This window comes from Prionailurus viverrinus, chromosome B4 (genome assembly GCF_022837055.1).
Source record: "Prionailurus viverrinus isolate Anna chromosome B4, UM_Priviv_1.0, whole genome shotgun sequence".
In the NCBI taxonomy this organism is placed as follows: Eukaryota; Metazoa; Chordata; class Mammalia; order Carnivora; family Felidae; genus Prionailurus; species Prionailurus viverrinus.
This window is the reverse complement of record NC_062567.1, coordinates 78,801,744-78,821,916: the sequence shown is the minus strand read 5'-3', so window position 1 is coordinate 78,821,916 and position 20,173 is coordinate 78,801,744. Positions and strand designations below refer to the sequence as shown.

The 20,173-nt window shown below is 35.7% G+C and overlaps 2 protein-coding genes and 1 pseudogene across 2 annotated transcripts; all 3 read right to left on the bottom strand.

The window, feature by feature from the left end:
- Positions 1 to 3,541: 3,541 nt before the first annotated feature.
- Positions 3,542 to 4,480, bottom strand: LOC125171201 (olfactory receptor 6C3-like). The gene has a single exon (XM_047868408.1). It carries the CDS (start codon positions 4,478 to 4,480, stop codon positions 3,542 to 3,544), a length of 939 nt encoding a protein of 312 aa, XP_047724364.1.
- A 4,877-nt stretch (positions 4,481 to 9,357) lies between these two features.
- LOC125170623 (olfactory receptor 6C3-like) lies at positions 9,358 to 10,356 on the bottom strand (annotated as a pseudogene).
- Positions 10,357 to 12,465: 2,109 nt separating this feature from the next.
- On the bottom strand, positions 12,466 to 13,826 carry LOC125170225 (olfactory receptor 6C1-like). The gene has a single exon (XM_047866623.1). It carries the CDS (start codon positions 13,594 to 13,596, stop codon positions 12,658 to 12,660), a length of 939 nt encoding a protein of 312 aa, XP_047722579.1. The 5' UTR covers positions 13,597 to 13,826; the 3' UTR covers positions 12,466 to 12,657.
- Between the last annotated feature and the right edge of the window lie 6,347 nt (positions 13,827 to 20,173).

Below are 20,173 nucleotides of genomic sequence, written 5' to 3'. Positions count from 1 at the left end.
TAAAGTAGAAACTGATAACTTCTTTGAATGCCACGATGAGAAAGGGACTCTGTATTAAAGGATATGTGAAGAACCAAAACGATGTTCCTTTAAGAGATTAAGAGCCTTAGACTGATTCCATTTTATTTGCGGTGCATTTTGTTGTTGTTAATAATGACCTAGTTGCACTGGATAGACATATCCCTTAGTAATACAATAACTTTGAGAGGCTAATTGTTTCAACTTTTTCTATGTTTACTAAATTCACTCTTCAGTTAAACCTTATTAGAGATCATTAGAGAAACTTCATGAATCATGGCTTCCAAGCATTGTGCTTTATGATCACATCACTCTTTTTTTTTTTTTTTTTTACTTTATGAGTAAAGAGTTCTTCAGCATTTTGGCTGATACGTTAGAGGAAAGGAAAATTGTTTAATTCACTGTTGTGGGTAACATCTAGGTTGGCTTCATAATTACTCTAAATTTACTTCCAATGTTCGATCTTGCTGGGCTTTGGGCCATGGCACAAGTGTTCACTAAGAACTTCTTTTGGTCTGAATAAAGCTAAGACTCCCCTGGAGAAACCAATGAGTGGCTGGAAGGATTGTACCTGTAGGAATTGTTGGCAAATACCAACTCCTAACCTCAAACTTCCAGTTCTTTATTTAGACAAAAATAAGCAAAGAGGAAGAGTACATAAAGTGATAATAAGATTATGATATCAAAACACTATTAATTTTTGGAGTGCCTGGGTGGCTCAGCTGGTTAAGCATCCAACTTTGGCTCAGGTTATGATCTCGTGGTTTGTGGGTTGGAGCCCTGTATTGGGCTCTGTGCTGACAGCTCAGAGCCTGGAGCCTACTTCAGATTCTGTGTGAATCTGCCCCTTCCCCACTCACTCTCTCTCTCTCTTTCAAAAATAAATAAACATTGAAAAAAACCCACTTAGTATCTTATTCATGACAGTCTAGGGTAAATTACTATCACAGAAAGTATATGGGTTCTGCAATTAGAGAATGTGATTTGAAGATACAAATGGAAGTGTGACTTTGGCAGTTTCTTAAATTCCCTAAGCATCAGTTTTTTCTGTTTATCATGGAGTTAAAATTTCAAGGGCATCTTCAGAATGAATTTAATAATATATATGCAAGTGCTCTATAAACCATGTGGCACTTCTATGTTTTAAGAAGAACTGGTGTATTTATTTTCTTTTGGTTGTAATTGATTTCCAACTTTGGGCAGAATATTCATAGTTAACTGTAATTGACCAAAACCATTATTCCAATGAAATTCTAAGGACATTTATATTCTATCTCATATAGCCATTAGGACACACCTATGGAAGTTTTATCTTTATTCCCAATGAAGCATTAGGGTCAGTGTGTTTTTGTACCTTAGATATATTCGTATAGCTAACAAGTGTTTAATCAGAGAATACCTAAAATTAAAGTCTGTTCTCTTAAAGATAGTGCTACATAGTCTATATTAAATTAGAAACACAGGCATAGAGTGGTAATTTCTTGCTTTTTATTTAAGAAAAGGAATAAATTTATATAATAAAATATGCTAAGATCTCTTTAATTTATAAATCTATCCAGTTGCAAAATACTACTCCAATATACCCTACTGAATCTGCTTAAACTTTGAGCTGATAAGTAATGAATCAATGATAAGGTTTGAGAAACTACCATTCCCTCCCCTATGTCCTACTTACCTTGATTTCATACAGTCTCACTGATATGCAGAATGGCTGAAATATAAAAAATATTAGTGGTTTCCATTGTTGTAATCCAGGGAAATCAGTGTCCTGAACACAGTTCCTCTCACTGAACACATTTGCTCTCTACTGTTAATGTTTTTGACTTAAATTTTCCATTTTATCTAGAGGGAATAGATTTCTTTGAGTACAGAGGGTGAGAAATAAGCAAATATATGAAAGAGAAAAATTTCAGACGGTGTTTTAAAACTGTCTGATACAGTTTCTACATGGATTTTATGTAGCATAAGCTAGTTAATGTTTTATCTATTCTCTGCCACTGGCTCAAGGGGAATAATTCAGTGAATCAAATTGCCAGGACAGGACTAGACACAAAACACTAAGGAATATAAAACATAACACATTTGTACAGAAATTTGAAAAGGAAGCTTGGGGGACAGTGTCCGATGAGACAGAAAAAAATAACAACCTCGTAGTGTGATTTGTTTCTCTTGAGAAACGGAGACCAACAGATTATTTTCCAGATAGAGATTACTATAAAGTATCTTAATTCTTACATCAGCTCTCTACCAAATGCATCTCTCCTCCATGCCATTTTTAAAAACTGAGAATCTACCACATTGTATTAAGTCATTCATTGGCTCCATTAACTTAAATGTGCCTTCCACAGAGAATTTTGGGACTATAATACTGCTAGTACTTTATATTTTGTCCTTGTCACTCTGGTGGCACCAGCAATGGCAGTTGAAGCGTTCCTTCTTTTGATTGATCAGTGTTCCAAAGTATATGCCAACGACAATATTAGGGATGAGTACCTTCCCTGACCAGACTATAATCATATGATCATGGCCAAATGAGATAATGTGAGTGCGAAACACCAATAAAATTGAGCAGGTCCTTAGTAAAAGCTATGCAAAATATGCAGGTCTCTAGATTTGAAAAATGTACACAATAGAGCAAATACAAGTTTTTGTCATTTTGTTTCATTTTTCAAATCAGGTTATCACATTGACTGTGATAGCTCAACACCTTGGGCAAGTTCCTCAAGCTTAGAATTTACACATGTGTGAAAAATAGATAATCACTAAAATTTGCCATATAGCTGTGACAGCTAAATATGATATGATTTAGGATATATCTAGTTGAGCAAATGGCATAGAGTAAATATTCTCTACAGAAGAGATACTATTATTTGTGAAATTCCTATCAAACTTCCAGGTGCCATGTCTTGGTGACTGCCTAATATTTATCAATCTCGTATGTTTCAATATAATACAGATAAACAAGGGGAGCATATAAAATAAGACGATGTATGCCTTAAGCATAAGTAGAAAATAAAAGACATATGACTTTCAAATAGTTTATATACAGTAAAATAAACACTCAAGCCTATATCAGAGTGGAAAGAATTAGATACTGCAGATAGTATGCAAAAAATATGGTTGTTATAGATATTGTATTTCATATATTTTATAACTTTAAGAAAGAAACTTAGATATTAGTACAAGAAAATAAAATATAAAGAGTATGTTTTTAAAACATTTTACTCCATTAGCCATTATAGTATATAATATTTTTACTATTTGGAGCAATCAGCAAAATGGTATGTTCTATATCCACTGCCTTCCTATTCAGAATTGTAAATCAATGAGGAAATGGAACGTATACACACTTTGAAAGAAAGACACAACATAGTTACTTTCAGCGTACAAGAAAGCTTAAGCAAATGAGCACAGCCTTGCAAGTATCTGTGAGATGGATATGGGAGCATATTGTAGAAGTCAAAATTTTGTTTTTCCTTCAGTGCATCTTCCCAATAACATCCTTTCATGTTAATACATGCTTTCATTTGTTTCTAGAAAACACTACTTTATGAAGCAAGTTTTGGAAAGCTTGTTTTACTTGCTGGTTCCTCAGGGTATAAATAAAAGGGTTCAACATAGGGGCAATTGAGGTGTTGAGAATAGCTACCCCTTTGGTCAGTGATGCTCTTTCTTTTGCTGAAGGCTTGACATACATGAATATACAGCTCCCATAAGAGATGGAAATGACAATCAAGTGAGAGGAACATGTGGAGAAAGCCTTTTTCCTCTGAGTAGAGGACGGGATTCTCAGAATGGTGCTAAGAATGCACATGTAGGAAAGAATCACGAATGCCAATGTGAAGAGCAGAGTAACAAAAGCAAAGTAAAAGCCAATCATCTCTAAAAGCCACGTATCTGAGCACGAGAGTTGTAAAATGGGGAAATAGTCACAGGAGAAATGATCGATTACATTGGCAGCACAGAAATCTAGCTGGAGGATGAGCATGAGTGGTGGGAAAATGGTAAGGAATCCCCCCAGCCATGACCCAAAGACCAGTAGGGTGCAGATTTTCTTGTTCATGATGGTGGTGTAGTGAAGAGGCCTGCAGATGGCAACGTAGCGATCAAAAGACATGGCAGTGAGAAGAAAAAACTCAGACACACCCATGAAGATGAAGAAAAATAGCTGAGCTAAACAATCGTTATAGGAAATGGTCTTGACTTTAGTAATGATTGTCCCCAAAAATCTGGGAATAGACACACTGGTGAATGTAATTTCTAAGAAGGAGAAATTCCTCAGGAAGTAATACATAGGAGTCTTGAGATGAAAGTCTGTTAAGGTGAGGATGATGATGGTTAGGTTTCCGGTGACACTTAATACATAAGCCATAAACAGAAAGATAAAAATTATAATCTGAAGCTTTGGGTCATCTGAGATGCCTAAGAGAACAAATTCTGTAATCACTGTATGGTTTCTCATACTGATTTTTTATTTTCTTAAGCAAAATCTGTTGCAAAACAAAACGGAAAGAAAATGTGCATAGTAAAGGAATTGAAGATTTAAATGTTTGTATTATTAGCCCCAAGAAATGAAGCCAATGGAACTTTTTTCCTGTTTGCATTTTTGCAGTATCCACTCAGTCCCATTACAGCAGAAGCATTTTGCACATCCTGTTGAAAAGGAAAAATTTATTCACAGATCTATGTTAAAAGTCCCCTCATGAGTGTCTGTATACCACATCTATACCTGTGAGCAAATTTGTAACCAAATTTCTAATAGCGCACTACATCTTTTAATATTTAGCTATTCATTTTTATTTTATTTTAATTCCAGTATAGTTAACATACACTGTTATGTTCATTTCAGGTGTACAATATAGTGATTCCAGAGTTCCATACATCACCCAATGCTCATCCTGACAAATGAACTCCTTAAACCCCATCACCTATTTTACTCATCCCTCTGCAAACCTCCTCTCTGGTAACCATAATCTTGTTCTCTATGGTTAAGAGTGTGTTTCTTGGCTTGACAAAGCAGGAAAGAATATCTAATGGGAAAAAGAATATCTCTTCAACAAATGGTATTGGGAAAACTGGTCAGGACATGCAAAAGAATGAAAATACACCCCTTTCTTAGACCATACACAAACTCCAAATGGATTAAAGACCTAAATGGGAGACCTGAAACCATAAAAATTCTAGAGCAGGGCACAGGCAGCAATGTCTTTGACATTAGCTTTAGCAACATTTTACTAGATATGTCTCCTGAGTCAAAGGAAATATGTTTCTGCAACAATACTTACTCTGTTTCTAATTTAGATATTGAGACATTGTTTTCCAGTTTCTAAGACTGTGTTCTTAGGACCAAAATGTCCAATTTTGAGTTTTAATTTTGATGCCATTTACAAACCTCATTGTCTTATAAAATTGGGTAGAAGCTGATGACCAAATCACAATTCCTGAGCTTAATAGTAGCTATGATTAATGTTATTCTTAATATATATTCTTTTAAATATGAGCAGAGGAAATAAATGTGTTGTCTATCAGGAGATATTAGAATCTCCTTAGTGATAGATAAGAGTAAAGTTCTCTATTTATGAGAAAGAAAACTAAAGCCAGAGATATTAGTTAATACTCACATAGGTAGAGCTATATCAATAATATATTTTGACAGCATACTGTTTCACTTATGTCATTTTTATGTTCCTTATTTAAATTAACAACTGTTTTATGTTTTTTCTTTTTCCACTATTTATCTTTTAAAACTCTCAAATTTGTCTGAGGGCAAGCAGGAACTGATAAGGAAGTGTTTTTGCTAACAAAACCTTTCATTGTCTTCTTTCTAGGAGACTAAATAAGTAGAATGAATAAAATTCTTTGTAAAATTTACTTTATAGAAACCACAAATTTCTAAAATGTAAACTATATGACTTTTACCTGTCTTTTTCTCTTTTTATTCTTAAAAATCAATCAGATTTTATCTACGGTCTAAGTCCTCAATAATATTTGCTGTATTTTTTTTTCCCCATGGGGTGAACTGGGTAAGTCTGTAGGAGTAACTGTCAGGCTTCTATTGTGTCTTTTTATTTTATTTTCTTTATTCCTGACAATCAGCATTCTCTTCCTTTAGGAACAGACACATATTTGTTGTAACATACCGGCAAAATTGGCAGATCAAAAGGCAGAGACTATTATTGTATTTTGAAACATGACTGGAATGCTAACATATAAAATTTGTTTTAGTAAATATGCTGATGTGATAAATTGGGGATCACCCTGCTTTATTCCAACAAAGTAACCTTTGGAATGGGAGAAAGATAAACACATTTATTGACAAATCTGGAACATACTTACGTTTTGATATGTCTAATGATTCCAGTCATAAATACAACCCCAGATTGTCTTATTTACTTAATATGTGAGAGAGAATGCATTCATAAACTACTTCAGGATACTTTGTCATCAGTTCTCCCTTGCCTCTGTTATGTAAAAGCCTCTCATACTGAGAAAAAGGCAGGCTTGAGTGCATGCAAGCTTTCTATAGCCTCTGCTCTAAGTGAAGGAATTTCTCTCTATCACTTTTATCTTTCCATATAACCACAAACATTGTTCTGACCTGAACTTAATGAAGTTCTTAAGTTCTTAAGTTCTGAGAGTTCTTTAAGTGATTTCCACGGAATACTGCCTTATGACTGGAAGTTAAAACATTTCAAAGCTCCCTGGATAAGAGGAAGATTGACTACTATCCAAATATAAAACAATTTTACCTTCCCTGGTCACTGTATAAATCCCCCAAGAGACCTCGGTCAAGAAAGGAAAGGTGCAAGGACAGATAAACTCAGATGTGTAGTGATGCCATGACACGCGTCTTTCCAGAAAGCTAAGTGATACAGTGAGGTAAAAGCAAAAGTGTACCTGCTAGCGTATACAATCACCCTGGTTTCCCTTTGGCTGTACTTACTTTTCCTAATATGCCCATGGCACTTAGTCTACATTTGGGCGGTAATTTATTCTCAGTTCCTTTGGGGCTCTTTAAATACAGAGCTGAGCCACATGGTAGTGGACTCTTCATTGAAGGTGGCACCAAAGCTTTATTAATTGATACATCCCCACTTGTATAAAGTAGAATGAATACACGAACAACTTATTTCATTTATTTTTGTTGTGCATTTTTATTATTAACTTTAAAATGAAAATGTCCTCAATGGTTACCAAATTTGTTATAAAAAATCATAAAACATAAAAACATTCTGACTTGAGTGTTAGGTTACTGCCCACGCTCTCCCAAAAACATGTGGATGAAATCCTCTGCCAGATATAAAAATCTTCCCAGAAATCCTTCATCTTGTCACCTGTCAGCCCCAACCAGCTTACTACATCTGTATTCCTTGTGACCCAACTGTGGATCTCATTATGCCTTGAAAATGCCTGTTCTGTGCTCAACAAACTTACTTTTGCTCTCTTTTTCAAGTTATTATTGAGGTTTTTTTTTTTATTTGGTTATAGTGCACACACGCTGTTACATTAGTTTCAGGTGTACAACTTAGTGTTTGGCAAGTTTATACATTACATTGTGTTCACACAAGTATAGCTACCAGCTCCCATTACTTGCTATTACAATATCTTTGACTGTAATCCTTTTGGTGTCTTTTATTTCCATGATTTATTCATTCCATAACAAAGTCTGTATCTCCCTCTCCCCTTCCCCCATTTTCCTACCCCCCCCCCCCCCCCCCCCGGCAACTATTAGTTGTTTCTCTGTATTTACAGATGTGATTGTGCTTTTGGTTTGTTTACTTTTTTTTTTTTTTTAACAAGCCACTTATGAGGAGAATCATATGGCATTTTTCTTTCTTGGTCTGAGTCATTTCACTTTACATGATGCCTTCTGTGTCCTTTCATGTGGTCTCATACTTCTCATTTTTCAGGGAAAAAAAGGTTTCTTAGTACCCTCAATATATATATGTCTAAATTTTTTTTTTTAAACTTTTTTCAACGTTTATTTTTTGGGGGGGACAGAGAGAGACAGAGCATGAACGGGGGAGGGGCAGAGAGAGAGGGAGACACAGAATGGGAAACAGGCTCCAGGCTCCGAGCCATCAGCCCAGAGCCTGACGCGGGGCTCGAACTCCCGGACCGGACCGCGAGATCGTGACCTGGCTGAAGTCGGACGCTTAACCGACTGCGCCACCCAGGCGCCCCTAAATATATGTCTAAATTTAACAGGGCTAAGGCACAGTAATATTTGACCCCTTTCTGCCATTTCGGACTCACTTCTTACCATCCACCCTCACTTTTTCCACTCCAGAATACCTGCAGTTTTATTTGTGTATTTATTGTAATAATCTTACTTTTTCTTCTCCTTTAGGACATTCACAGTCACCTATGATCTTTACCCTGTTGGAAATGAGGAAAACGTTGGCACTTCAGTTCACTTCTACTCATTCATCAATGATACTTTATTTATATTTATTTCTTTGTTTTTACTTGAGTATTGATGACACACAAAGTTACACGAGTTTCAGGTTATAATACTGCAGTTCAGCAAGTGCATACACTGTGCTGTGTTCACCCTAAGAGTAGCTACCACCTGTCACAATACCACACATTTATAAAAGCATTGACTGTATTCCTTATTCTGTACCTTTTATTCTCATGACCTATTTATTCCCTAACTAGAAGCCTATACCTCCCACTCCTCTTGCCTATTTTGCCCATCACCCCAACCCCTCCCATCTTGCAAAATCAATTAGTTGTCTGTAATAATGAGTTTGTTTCAGCTTTGGTTGTTTGTTAATTTTTTTTTTTTTTTTTTAGATTCTATATATAAGTGAAATCAGGTGGTATTTGTCTCTGTCTGGCATATTTTATGTAGCATAATCTCCTCTATGTCCATCAATGTTGTTTTACATAGCAATATCTCATCCTCTTTTATAGTTGAATAATGTTTCATTGTATATGTGTGTGTGTGTGTGTGTGTGTGTGTGTGTGTCTGTGTGTCTGTGTGCATGTATGTATAATGTCGTCTTTATCCATTCATCTATGAGTGTACACTTTGGGTTGCTTCCATATCTTGGTTTTTGTGAATAATGCTCCAAAAACTGCAGGGCTGCATATATCTTTTGGAATTGGTATTTTTAGTTGAATATTTGTATTACTTAGAATAGTAAGAAAAATGATTTGTGTTCCATAACCACTGGTTTTATGTTCACAATCATAAATCACTTACATGGGAACTTGGAATGTTTAGCTAATGAACTCAAGATTTCCTATAGCTGTATATAGCAAGATAGTGGAGATTAGAAGGTTAAAATTTCGTTTTCTCTTATTAAATATTCATGATAATATTCGTCTTAATCAAAATTTTGATGTATTTGTGTGAAACAGTAATTTAAGGACCATATCTTTGAAGGTTTGTGTACTTTCTGGTTCCTTAAGGGGTACGTGAAGTGTTTCAACATGGGGACAAAGGAGTTATTGAGAATAGCTACTACTTTTGCCAATGATGCCCTTTTTTCCTGCAGAATAATTAGCATATTTGGAAATGGAGGTAACAACCATGTGAGAAATACAAGAGGAGAAAAACTTTTTCTTGTCTGACTGACAGATGTGATATACATGTAGGACAATATCACAAATGCCAAAGTGAATAGCGAAGTAATCCAAACAAAGTAAAGGCCAATTACTTCTAGGAACCTTGCATCTGAGAATATGGTTGTACAAGGGAAAGATAGTCACATGCAAAGTGGTCAGTGATATTAGAAGCGCAGTTATCTGGCTGGAGCAGAAGTATAAGGGGTAGCATAAATGACCAGAAACATGCCCACTCATGCACAGAGCGTAAACAGGTTGCAGAGATTCCTGTCTTTGATGGTTGTGTAATGAAGGGGTTTGCAAATGGCAACATAGTGGTCAAGGGACATGGCAATTAGGATGGGAAGTTCAGCCACCTCCATGAAAAGAAAGAAAAATTCTTGGGCTATACAATTATTATGAGAAATGTTTTTGTCTTTGGTAATAATTGCCCTCAGAAATCTAGGAATATATATAGTTGTAAAGGAGAGTTCTAAGAAAGAGAAGTTCCAGGTAAGAAATACATAGGCATGTGTAGATCCATAGATCATCACCAGGTTAGAGTGATGATTAGTCAGGTTTCCAGTGACACATATATGTATGTGATGAATAAAAAGATGAAAATCACAATCAGAAGATCAGGATCATCATAAAGGCCCAGCAGGACAAACATCATATTGTGCTTGTTCATTTCCTTCTCTTTTCTTTCCTCTTTTTTTTAGCAATATGTGACAGTGTTAATGGATCTGGAGAACATTAGGTTAGATGAAATAAGTCAGTCACATGACAGAAGAACAAAAAAAGGATAAATCCACTTTTTTTTTTTATTTTAAATTTTTTTTTTCAACGTTTATTTATTTTTGGGACAGAGAGAGACAGAGCATGAACGGGGGAGGGGCAGAGAGAGAGGGAGACACAGAATCGGAAGCAGGCTCCAGGCTCTGAGCCGTCAGCCCAGAGCCTGATGTGGGGCTTGAACTCACGGACCGCGAGATCGTGACCTGGCTGAAGTCGGACGCTTAACCGACTGCGCCACCCAGGCGCCCCGGATAAATCCACTTTTATGAAGTGTTAAAATTGGTCAAACTCATAGAAATGGAGGATAGATGGTGGCTGCCTTGGGACAGGTTGGAGTGGCCAATGGGGAATTGATGGTAGCTGCTATAAAGTTCCGTTCTGTGGGGCTCCTGGGTGGCTCAGTTGGTTAAGTGTCTGACTTTGGCTCACATCATGATATCTTGGTCCATGAGTTCAAGCCCTGTGTCAGGCTCTGTGCTGACAGCTCAGAGCCTGAAGCCTGCTTTGGATTCTTTGTCTCCCTCTCTCTCTGCCCCTCCCCCACTCATGCTCTGTCTCTCTCTCTTTCTCTCTCACTCACTCACTCAAAAATACACATTAAGAAGAAAAAGTTAAGTTCTGCTAGAGAATAAGTTCTGAGAATGTTGAAGATGAATATTGTTGAAGAACATTGTTTGCTGTAGCACATTTGCCTACAGTTAATACTATATTGTGCTTTTAAGAAATAAGAGGGTAGATCTTGTGTTAAATATTCTCACCACTTAATAAATATAATTTGTACTGATTCCAAACTGTAGAGGTTAGATATAAAGACCAATATTAACAATAACAATCACTGCTATTTATTGTTAGCTGTTTATACTATATGCCTGACAGGTTCATTTCCATCCCTAAGTACATTATATATGCCAGATTTATCCGACACCTGCCTTATCAATGGGGAAGTATATGTTGAGAGGTTATAGAAACCCTCAGTTTGCCAACTATTTGCCTTATTTAGCATACAAATTATACTTCAGAGAAGATGAAATTGAGAAACCATGCATAGGTTTTCCCTTACATTTTGAGTCTCCTTCATTTTTCTATAATTTATTTTGTTTGTCTCTCAACAACTCCTGTGATGTATTCCTCAATTGAATAAATTGCATAGTGATCATTAGGCATGTTGGGCTACTAATTAGGATTGTAGTATATTTTCTATTACTAAAAAGTAGTTCATATAATTTAGATTACATTTTAAGTTTCCACAATTCTTATTTAATGTACACACACACACACACACACACACACACACACACACACATACATACACATCTTTCCAAAATACTTTAGGCACTTAATGCCTTACATAGAGTGAGTGGAAGAATATTATCAGGTGATATTTTATTTTATATGAAATAGATAAATTTTCTTCTTATGAAGCTTTTATTTTCTATGAAACCTAAATGATTTTGTTTAGGCATTAAATAATTTAGATACATGTCCTGTTGGAAACTTGTCCAAAACTAGAGAAGAAGCTATACATATGTATTTCAGCATAGTCAGAAAATGGAGCTTACCCTCCATGGAATTAGAGAAAGTGACTTATCTTACATATCTAAAACAGATATTGCTTCAATATTGTCACACAATATGTGTACACATGTATATGCATATATATATTTACCTGTATATCTACCTATATCTACTGAGTACAGGATTTGGAAATATGAAGATGTATTTATATTGTTAAAGATCTACACTTCTTTTAGCCAATAGGTAAATTACATGCACATACTCCATTAAGTGAGCAGTATTTCTTGGTTTTTAAATGAAAGCATTCACATGTTCCATAAATCATATGGCAGTTGAATAATTTTTTCCCTAGAGAAATGGTAAGATGTTTAAGGAAAATTCTGTCAAATATCAATGAAATAATAAAATTGTGTTTTCTGTATAGAGTAAGTAAAATATCATAACAATATTTACACAGTGTCCACTCCATTCCTGGTGATAATGGTTTTCCTAAACAAAACTTAAAGTACAACTTTATCTTATAAAACAATTATTGCTCGAGAAGTTGCAACTAACAAAGTGTTCAGAAAATGGAACCTTTAGAAAGACGTATGAAATTTCTGCAATTGAATGGGAAATATATTATAGTGCTTGTAAGCTGTTAAAAACAGAGAACAAAAGTATAAGGATGACAGGAAGGCCATTGTGATTTGAAGAAGTTCTTTGAATTTCATGTTTGTATATTTTAAATTGCTGTGCAAGTGTGTGTCTAATTTATGACACCACAGCATTTCATTTGCTTGAGAAAAATACTATCTTCCTTGCCTTGTCCATGAAGGCTTGCCTGACTTGCTGATTCCTTAGGCTGTAAATAAAGGGGTTCAGCATGGGGGCCACTGAGGTGTTTAGCACAGCAACTGCCTTGCTCAGAGACACTGTGTCTTTTGCTGATGGATTAATGTACATGAAAATGCAGCTGCCATAGGAGATGGAGATGACAATCATATGGGATGAACATGTGGAAAAGGCCTTTTTCCTCTGACTAGTAGAAGGAATTCTTAAAATTGTTCTGATGATATATGTGTAAGACAGAAATATCAAGGCCAAAGTGAACATTAAAGTGAACACAGCGCAGGAAAACCCCAGCGCCTCTAAGAATTTTGTGTCTGAACAGGAAAGTTGCAGCAGGGGAAAATAATCACAGGTAAAATGGTCAATAACATTAGACCTACAGTAATTAAGGTTTAGGAGCAACATGAGTGCGGGGAATATGATTAAGAATGACGTTAGCCACGAAGAGAAGACAAGGAGTATGCAGACTCTGTGATTCATGATGGTCGTGTAATGCAGAGGTTTGCAGATGGCAATGTAACGGTCATAGGACATGGCGGCCAGAAGGTAAAATTCAGTGACTCCCAAGAGAATGTAAAAAAATAGCTGAGCAATGCAGTCATTAAAGGAAATGGTTTTATCTCCAGTCATCATGGTGCCTAGGAACTTGGGTATGCTGACAGTTGTGAATGAAACCTCTAATAAGGAGAAGTTTCTGAGGAAGAAATACATGGGGGTCTGGAGGTGGGAATCCAGCAGGGTAAGGGTGATAATGGTCAGGTTGCCAGTGATGCTGAGCATGTAGGTGATGAGCAGAGAGACAAAGATCACCACCTGAAGCTGTGGGTCATCTGACAATCCCAGGAGGATAAACTCTGTTATTTCTGTGTGGTTTCTCATTCCTCAGTTGCTTATTTATTGTTTTCTCCAAACCTCCAGAAGAAAGCCCAAGGAACAAACTCGAAGAGTGGTTAACAAAGGTCCAAGTGTGAAGCCAGAATTTTGCTTAAATAGTATGTCATTTCCTCTGCAGGGGAAATTTTAAGTGAATTGATAATAGCAATGACCTGTTAATTTCTTCTGTTTTATAGGAGAAAACTCTTGTTTAGGCAGGTTTGAAAACATTCAATATCACAAAACTTGAAGTGCTAGAGCAGGGTTTTTTCCCAGGCTTTTCTGACTCCAAATATTACCTTTCAACTTTCAGAGACATGCCCATGACGTTTCTTTCCAGTGAGAACTACCTTTGTGCTTTTGTTCCAATTGTACACCAGTTTCTTTTTCTCTGTAACTTAAACCTTAATTACACTGAGAATCCTAAAAAATGGAAAGATACTATATTTTTTAAATATAGAGTGTGTTTTGTCTTTCACCATTGATCAACTTTTGCTAACGCTCAGCTTTTACAATTCTTCCTAGTACCTCACAAAGTCAGATATATTACAGTCATCACTACCAGCAACCTTAGGTGTTAGAGTTACAGGCAAGAAAGAGGCAGAAAATAATTTAAGCTGGAAGAGCTTAGAAATGAGCTTGATCACATCTGAATCCCTGGCAATATTTTATAATTTTTCAGCCTATGTGTAATTATTATGACCCATGTTCCTATACAAATGATTTTTCCTTCTATTTAAAATATTGTTGTTGTTGAAGAATTTCCCTCAGTTAAAGAGTTACATAAGTGCTCTGCAAGAAGATGGGGTAAATAGTTTAATTTCTTTATTTGCATATGGTTTCAAAATAGTGAGTTTTAATTTCTTTTTTTAAAACAAAATTTAAATGATATTATCATAGTTATTTCCGTAAGGAAGAGTGACGATATCTAGGTTTGATTCCAAGCCACTTATTAGGTATGAAGCCATGTGGTCTCTCTGTGTTACTTGTATAAATACAGTTTATTTCTCTGTATACAGGCCTATCTTACAAAGTCATCATGAGTATTAAATGAGTTAATATATATGAAGCGTTTAGAAACATGCTTAGTGTTTTTAAAAAGCCATAATAAGATTGCTCAGTGGAGAAAATGTTCTCTAACCCCTGAGCTGAAAACCTCTGGGATTTGATGGTGTCTTTTTTTAAAAGATTTACCTAAAATAAATAGTAATGAATAAATGAACACGGAGAGAATCACATGGGAACAATAACAACAACAAAAATGAGGTGGAATCACCTGGATGTATTGTACCTGTGAAAATCTTAGCTTTGTTTTTCCACTTTATGACCATGGTAACCTCTCGCCACCATGGTGTATCTGCTTCCTGCACTCCATCACACTCTCTGCCCTCCAACAATTCACTTCTCTCAATCAGCTAAGATACAATCACCACATGTAGAAATTTGCTGCACTTCAACACTGCTACCGATGGCTGCCAATGGCCGCTTAGTTTCTCTGCCCCTCCTTAGTAACAGTAATCTTTCTGAGAATGATTGTGAAACTTGCCTTAAATAAAATATGTATATGTAACTAGCCTTGTGGGTAGCAGATTTCAATGACACCTCAAGTCACCTTCTTCCCAACTTCACAACACTAGGTTTAATACCCTTAGTACGAGTCAGTCCCCTAAGAATCTTAGACTTATTCTTCCCAGCCCACCAAACATCTGTGCTGACATCTCCTGTGAACTCCTCACCACATTGTGCGTGTCTGAAAGTTAGGACGCAGTGTTGCCTTCAAAACCATGTAACACAATCTAATGCCCAGAAGATTCCCAGTAGGCTTAAAATAAACACTTGTTTAATTCATTAATTAAGTGATGTTGAGTTTGTTGTTGAATCACACCAACAGGTGAGATTCTCCATTGTATGCCCAATTCCTACCTGCATTATGTAGGTTGTGTCTTTCTTTTACAAGGTGTAGTTGCCTACTTTATCTACTTTTCAGAGTGTATTTACCTACTGGACCTAAATTCCCTGTACTGAGTAAATTTATAACAAAGGACATGTAAAGGAGCCCAATATTTTTGGATATATAATTTTTAAAAACATCATAAAATATTATTTTAAAATTACTTTCCTTAGGGGCACCTGGGTTGCTCTGTTGGTGGAGTGTCCAACTCTTGGTTTTGGCTCAGGTCATGAGATCATGGTTCGGGGTCAAGCCCCATGCTGCCAGCCCAGAGCCTGCTTGGGATTCTCTCTCTCTTCCTCTCTCTGCCCTTCCTCAACTTACACTGTCTCTCTCTCCCTCTCTCTCTCTGTCTCTCAAAATAAATAAATAATCTTTAAATAAAATTACTTTCATTAAATTTCTTTAACATTCATTCTTTTAATTAAGATCATTTCTGCTCAATAACATCACTTATCTTTGATCAGGGTTTCCTTTTCATTGAAAGTGCTAGTTTTTCCTAACACCTGGAAATCCCAAAAGGCATTCTTATCAAATAGAAAATATTCTGAAAATTGAAATTTCTGTACTATTTTACTGGCATTGGAGATCCAGGAATAAAAATAGTGTATATTACTCTTCCATAGGTCATAATGTGTCAGTGCACTGTATTTTTACCACAATTTCAAGGTTTTTGTTTTTTTTTTGCTTTTTCTTTTTTCCTCTTACATTCCTATCAATTTTAAAACATTTTTGAAAAATAATACCATGACGGACTTACACATTCTGGCTACTGATTAAACCCTTTGTAGGAATGCACAAAGAGCTGTGAAGGAAGGTATTAATAGATAAGGAAGACTTCATGTGAACATCTGAAAGTGAATACTGACAGGCCAATTTTGTAGGACTAGAGAACTCACTTGAACTGCAAAAGAGGGGCATTTGGGTGGCTCAGTCCGCTGATCGTCCCACTTTGGCTCAGATCATGATCTCACGGTGGGTGGTTTTGAGCCCTGCTTTGGGCTCTATGCTGACAGCTTAGAGCCTGGAGCCTGCTTTGTATTCTGTGTCTCCTCTCTCTCTGCCCCTTCCCTGCTCGCACTCTGTCTGTCTCTCTCTCAAAAATAAACATAAAAAAATTTTTTTAAAAAGAACTGTAAGAAGAGATGATCCACTATCACAGACTTGGGGGAGATATGCTATACTATTTATGTAAAGATGTTAATGAAAATTCAATGAGTTGTATTCATTTACCAACATCAACTAAGCCTGATACATGTTATGCCTTCATTCATTCAGCAGCCTTTTGGGAGAAATAAACTTCAGTGTTTAACAAGGTGCATATGATTCCTCAAGCCTAAGGCCATCCCAAGGATGTATTCATGCAGTGGATAAAGGATATCTCTAAGCATTTAACTCCTCTTTATTGTTTCTGAAGGCAGATCCATATTTCCCCCTGGAAGAACACAGTTTAGGTTAACCTCTATATTATCTTCCACCTGTTTAGTCAAAATCAAGAATCCCTTCAAGGACCCCTGAGACTGGCTCTTTGACATATTCAAAATGAAAGTTAACAATAATACTTCATTTTTGTTGAATAAGATGGCCACAAAGTACCTTCAAGGTTTCATTCTGAAAGCACCCCTGCATAAGCCCTTTCAAAGTTGTTAACCACCAATTTAGTATTAACAATGACCTGTTAGTATTGTGACTAACTTGAATTTAAATAAATAAATTAAAAAAAAAAAAGACAATGGGCCTTTAGATAAACTAGATACTGATGACTTCTTTGATGCCCAAGATGAGAAAGGGAATTTGTTTTAAAGGATACATTACAGACAAAAAGGATGTTTTTTTTTTTTTTTGAGAAACTAGGAGTCTTAGACTGATTCCATTTTATTTGTGGTGAATTTTGTTGTTGTTGTTGTTAATGTCTCAGTTGCCCTGGATGGACATATCCCTTAGTAATGCAATAACTTTGAGAATTTAATTGTTTCAACTTTTCTGTTTACTAAGTTAAACTTCGTTAGAGGTCATTAGCAAAACTTCACAAATCATAGCTTCCAAGCAATGTGCTTTATGATCAAATCACTCTTTTTTTTTTCTTTTTTTTTACCTCATGAGTAAAGAGTTGTTCAGAGATTAGGCTCATACATTAGAGGAAAAGAAAATTGTTTAATTCAGTGTCATGGGTAACATCTAGTTCTGCTTCATAATTACTCTAAATTTACTTGCAGTGTTCAGTCTTGGGCTTTGGGCCATGACACAGGTGTTCTCTAAGAACTTCTTTGGGACTGAATAAAGCAAAGTCTCCCGCGGAGAACCTAGTGAGCCACTGGAAGGACTGTACCTGTAGGAGTTGGTGGCAAATACCGGTTCCTAACCTCAAGCTTTCAGTTCTTTATTTAGACATCAATAAGCAAAGAAAAGAGGGAAAGTGCATAAACTGATAATGATTATGGTATCAAAACACTATTAATTGCTTATTCATGACACTCTAGGGTAAATTACTGTCACAGAGCGTATGTGGGCTCTGCAGTCAGAGAAACGTGAGTTAAAAATACGAATGGGCTGCTTAATGGATGTGTGAGTTTGGACTTTACTCAGTTTCCCTAAGCATCAGTTCTGTTTCTCATGGAGTTGAAATTTGAAGGGTGTTTTGGGAACTAACTGAAATAATATAAATGCAAGTGCTCTATAAACTATGTGGCACTTACTATGCTTTAAGAAGAGCTGGTGTATTTATTTTCTTTTAGTTGAAATTGATTTCCAAGTGTGGGAACATCATACTATCTGTGATTGAGCAAAGCCATTATCGATTCCAATGAAATTCTAAGGACTTTTATATTCTATCTCATTTAGCCTTTATGACACATCTTTGGAACTTTTATCTTTATTTGCAAACGAAGCACCAGGGTCAGTGTGGTTTTGTACATGAGATATATTTATACAGCTGACAAGTGATAAATATAATCACAGATTCTCTAAAGTCTGTTCTCTTAAAGAAAGTATGATATAACTTGTATTCAATTAGAAACACAAGCACAGAGATGGTAATTTTCTGCTTTTTATTTAATAGAGAATGAATGAATTGATATAACAAAGCAAAATATACTAACATATCTTTACATTTTAAAAAATATATCCAGTTACAAAATAAAACTCCAATATACCCTATTTGATCTAATTAAAAGTTGAACTGATAATTGATGAATCAATGATACGGTTTGGGAGACTTCCATTGCCTTCTATATGTCTGACTTACCTCTCATTTTCATACAGGCTCACTCACACGCAGAATGGCTGGATACAAAAAATACTAGCAATTGCTATTGTTGTAATCCAAGGAAACCAGTGTTCCTGGACATACGTCCTCTCCGTGAACCCCTTTGCTTTCTATGTTAATATTTTGGTCTTAAGTTTTCATTTTATCTAGAGGGAATATATTTCTTTGAATGAGAAAGGAATGCATGTATAAAAGGGGAAAAAAATCAGAAGATGTTTTAAAACCATCCACTATGGCTGCTACACAGATTCTGTATAATATAAACTACTTAGTGTTTTATATATTGTCTTCACTGCTGCCTCAAGGGGGATAATTCAGTGAATCCAAATTGCCAGAACAGAACTATACACAAAACACTAAGGAATATAAAACATAATACACATTAGTATTAAAATTAGAAAAGGAAGCTGTGGGACTGTGTCTGATGAGACAGGAAAAAAAAAAAAAGCAAGCAAACAACCACACTAAAGGGAAAGTTCATGTCCCCTGACAGTATTTTTCAGAGATTAACAACCTAGCTCATAACACATAGCTGTACTGAATGCGTCTCTAACCTGTGCCATCTTTAAAAAACTGATAATCTACTACCTAGTACTAAGTCTTTTCTTTACTCCATATTTTAATCTGCATTTCAATAACTTAATCTGCCTTTCAGTAAGAATTTTTGGTATTATAATATGGCTAATACTTTATAATTTTTTTCCTTCTCCCTCTGTTTCTCACCAGTAATGGCAGTTGAAGAGTTTCTGGTTTTGAACGATTACAGTTCCAATTTATGTGCCAAGTATAATCTTAGGAATTACTACTTTCCTACTAGACTATAATAATATAATTATGCCCAAGTAGTATAATGTGAGTGTAAAACACCAATAAAATTGTGCATGTCCTAGGTAAAAGCTATAGATATTTGCAAGTTCCCACAGATTCTTAAATGTGTGTGAAATAAACACAAGTTTTTGCCTTTGTTTTGTTTTTCAAGCCAGGTTATCACACTGGCTGTTAGGCCTCAAGACCTAAGGCAAATTACTCAGCCCTTCTGAACATCAGTTTGCCCACTTGTAGGAAAGATATAATTAGTCTATGATGCCATATAGCTGTGCAGATTAAATACCTAGGACATACCTAGTTGAGCATATGGCACAGAATAACCGCTCTCTAAAGAAGAGATAGTATTATTCATGAAATTCCTATCAAACTTTCATGTGGCATAAATATAATAGTGACTGCCTAAATATTTGTCTTTATATATTATAAAATATAATAGAAATAAACAAGGGGGAGTATATAAAAAAATAACACATGCCCTGAGCATAATTAGAAAGCAAAAGATATATGACTTTTAAATAATTTATAAGCAGTAAAATAGA